Genomic DNA, 2,942 nt, shown 5'->3' with positions numbered 1-2,942 from the left:
TCCGCCAAAGCCAGTTTGGGGCGGGTCCTTCGATTTGCATTTTCTGAGAGCCAATGGCCCTGTTCCTCGCGTCCTCCCTTTTTCGAGACAAATGCCCAGTTGCTGCTCAAGTTGCGCGCGAGGCGGGCAGGGGTCTGGAGCCCGCAAGAAAGCCGCGAATCTTGTCCCCAAGCGACGCCTCCATTTAGCCTCCCCCTCCCCCCACCCCCCAGCTCAAATCTCTGAGGGCCGTCACTTGGGCCCCTGTCAGCCTCGCGCGCTCGGCACCTCCGAGGAGGAGGTTGTGGAGGAGCAGAAGGTAACAAAGAAATTCAACTCTTTGGGTCTTTACCAGAAAATATTTATTGCCAGGGGAAGATCCTGCAGAAAACTAATTCGATCTTGGCCTTCCCCCAGTCAACTATTTGTCAGCACAATATTTACACCTGTACAATATACAGTATTTCTCCTAAGCAGTGCCCCTAGCGCAGAGAAATCTGGCAGGTCAGTTGGCTTCAGAGCACTGTGGGGTGCTGGGAGGTGTGTAAATTGAGGGTATTGGGGTGGGCGTGGCCGATCAGGTTGAGGTAATGCCGGTCCAGCCCCTGCACCGGCGTTAGGAAGGGGCTGTGCTGCTGCGCTGGGCTAGGCAGCGGCACGGGCGCGCTGGGCACGTAGGGCAGCGCCGGGCTGCGAGCAGCGCCAGGAGGCCAGGGAAAGGGCCCGGGGGCCGCGCCCTGCGGGAACACGGAGGCCTCACCCGGGCTGTGGCCCGCGAACTCTGGCCCCGCTGGGTGCAGCTGATAGGAGAAATCCGTCTCGGAGAGCGACCCCAGTGGCTGGAAGGAGGGTTCGGCACCCAAGCGGGCCTTGGACTGCAAGAAGGCGAGGATGCGCGCGTACTTGGTGTCCTTGGTCTCCATCCGTTCCACGGTGGTGAGGTAGTGCACCAGGTTCTTCATGCACTCGTGGTAACCGTAGTGGAAGTAGTTGGCAAATTCCGCTAGCAGTTCTGGTGGAGGGGCGAGAAAAATCGTGGAAAGTAAAAAAAACCACACACACACACACACAAAAACTGAGCGGCTCCTTCCCTACCGAGAGCCCAAGGGGGGTGCCACGCACCGCCCATCACACTTTCTGGCCCAAGTTCCCATCTGAGGTCCGCCTTCCTCTCTGCCCACTCTGGAGACGCGAAAAGCGCAAGCAAGCGACCTCCTTGTCCTTAAGACGCTAACCCTACCCCTCCACATCTGAGAGGAGGTGACGGAACCAGTATCCCCAGAAACCTGTCCTCCAGCCCCACTTAGCTTTCGCAGGACTCCGGCAGCATCCAAAGAGGAGACCTCTCCCGCGCGCCCCTTCACAACCATTCCCACCCCAGTCTCCGTGTGGCGCACGCCCCCTGCCCAGGTTTCCCTTTGCGCAGCCCGCGCCCACCTTTTTCCCTTCCCCGGGGAAAATCAGCAGAGTGGAGGGCCCTCAGGTACTGAACGGTCATCTCGAGGATCTCCGCCTTCTCTAACTTCCCGGAACTCTGCAAAAGGAGGAAGGGATCCTCGCAACAGTCCAGCGGGGCGCAGGCCAACCCTAGCAGGCTGGGTGCACAGTTTCATCTGGAGAGGACCAGTGAGCAGGGTGCTGCGGTGGGTCTGCGCGACGGCCGCCTGGAGCTCACTCAGCGCTCAAGCCCCAGGGGAAGGAGGCCCACGTGTGAGGTCCTCTCCGTCCCCAGACTCCTGGCTTCTAGGCTGAGAGTGGCAGCAGAGAATCCCCAGCGCCTGGCACCCTATTCTCTGAAGCCAACGTTACCTGCTTCGCCAGGGCCATGGGCACCGTCTTGCCCAGCTCGTTCAAACAGCGGTTAATCCGATCCCTCCTCCGCTTTTCTATCACTTTGTGGGAAACGGGGGTTCTCTGCGAACAGAAGTTTGTACGTTTAGGATACCTCTGCCCAGGGAGTCGACAGAGGCACGGCGGTAGCTGCCAGCCGTCTTCCCAGCCACCAATGCTGCCCAGGAACTTGCCCCCGAAGGAGTCCCTGCCCCTTCACACTTGGATCCAACAAGCTCTGCCCTCTCGCGCCCGCACTGGTGCGCTCCCCTTACCGCCTCATTACCCGCTGGGCCACACCACCAAGCTGAACGCCAGGGCAGTGGGGAGATGGCCACCAGGCGTGGGATCCTCCCCAGTTGAGGCGTCTCCTCTCTCTATTCTCATTTCCTTCCCAAACTACTCAGGATTCCTGTACAGGAGAAGTCTCGAGTGGCCACGTCCCTGCCATTAGCCCAGCCAGTTGGCCACCAGGGGAGTCAGACGCCCCCACCTTCAGGGCGCAAGAGCTGTCTGGGCTCAGCCGACTCACTTTGCGTTCCTTGAGTTTGTCTGACATCCTGATCAGAACGCACCCTCGGGAGAGGCGGTGGCGCGAGGCACCCGTCCACTCTCCACCTCGTGTGCCTCCTCGAGTGTCCCAGGTAGAATGCAGCCGCCCAGCTCCGAGGGGCGCTGCCTTATAAAGCGGTCATCTAGAGCTCCAAGTGCATTCACGAATTGAATTATTCCATAGGATTAAGGGAGCTGCGTTTGCGGGATGTATGCATTCAAGATCAGTTTTAAAGAAGTTAAGAAAAAAAAATTAGCAGTCAAGGGGGGCGAGCTGGGGGCAGATCAGCTTTGTTAATCCACGTGGCCCTGCAAAGGACACGTGATCGGCGGGGAATAACATTTGCATGGCAACAGCCGAGGCAGGAAAAGGAGGCTGTAAACTGGGGCCAGCGGGCAAGCGAGCGCTTGCCTCAGCCGCAGGCGCGGAGCGCAGGGGCGCAGCGGCCTCGGGCACCGGGGGGCGAGGACCCTCACAAAACAGTGTCGCCTCCTTTAGTCCCACCGCTGAGTCTCACACGATTCCCTGTTTACAAATCCCAGCAAGCTCGCAGTCCCAGCGCCGAGTGCGTTTTAAAGCC

At 59.7% G+C, this 2,942-nt stretch overlaps 1 protein-coding gene across 1 annotated transcript; it reads right to left on the bottom strand.

Moving 5' to 3' along the window:
* Positions 1-351: 351 nt before the first annotated feature.
* On the bottom strand, positions 352-2,635 carry HELT (helt bHLH transcription factor). The gene is made up of 4 exons (XM_019667183.1): positions 2,342-2,635; positions 1,789-1,893; positions 1,417-1,513; positions 352-991 (listed from the first exon to the last, which is right to left on the bottom strand). The coding sequence occupies exons 1-4, from the start codon at positions 2,366-2,368 to the stop codon at positions 495-497; spliced, it is 726 nt and encodes a 241-aa protein (XP_019522728.1). The 5' UTR covers positions 2,369-2,635; the 3' UTR covers positions 352-494.
* Positions 2,636-2,942: the final 307 nt, after the last annotated feature.

This window comes from Hipposideros armiger, unplaced genomic scaffold (assembly GCF_001890085.2).
Source record: "Hipposideros armiger isolate ML-2016 unplaced genomic scaffold, ASM189008v1 scaffold_488, whole genome shotgun sequence".
NCBI lineage: Eukaryota > Metazoa > Chordata > Mammalia > Chiroptera > Hipposideridae > Hipposideros > Hipposideros armiger.
This window is presented reverse-complemented; position numbering and strand designations above follow the sequence as displayed.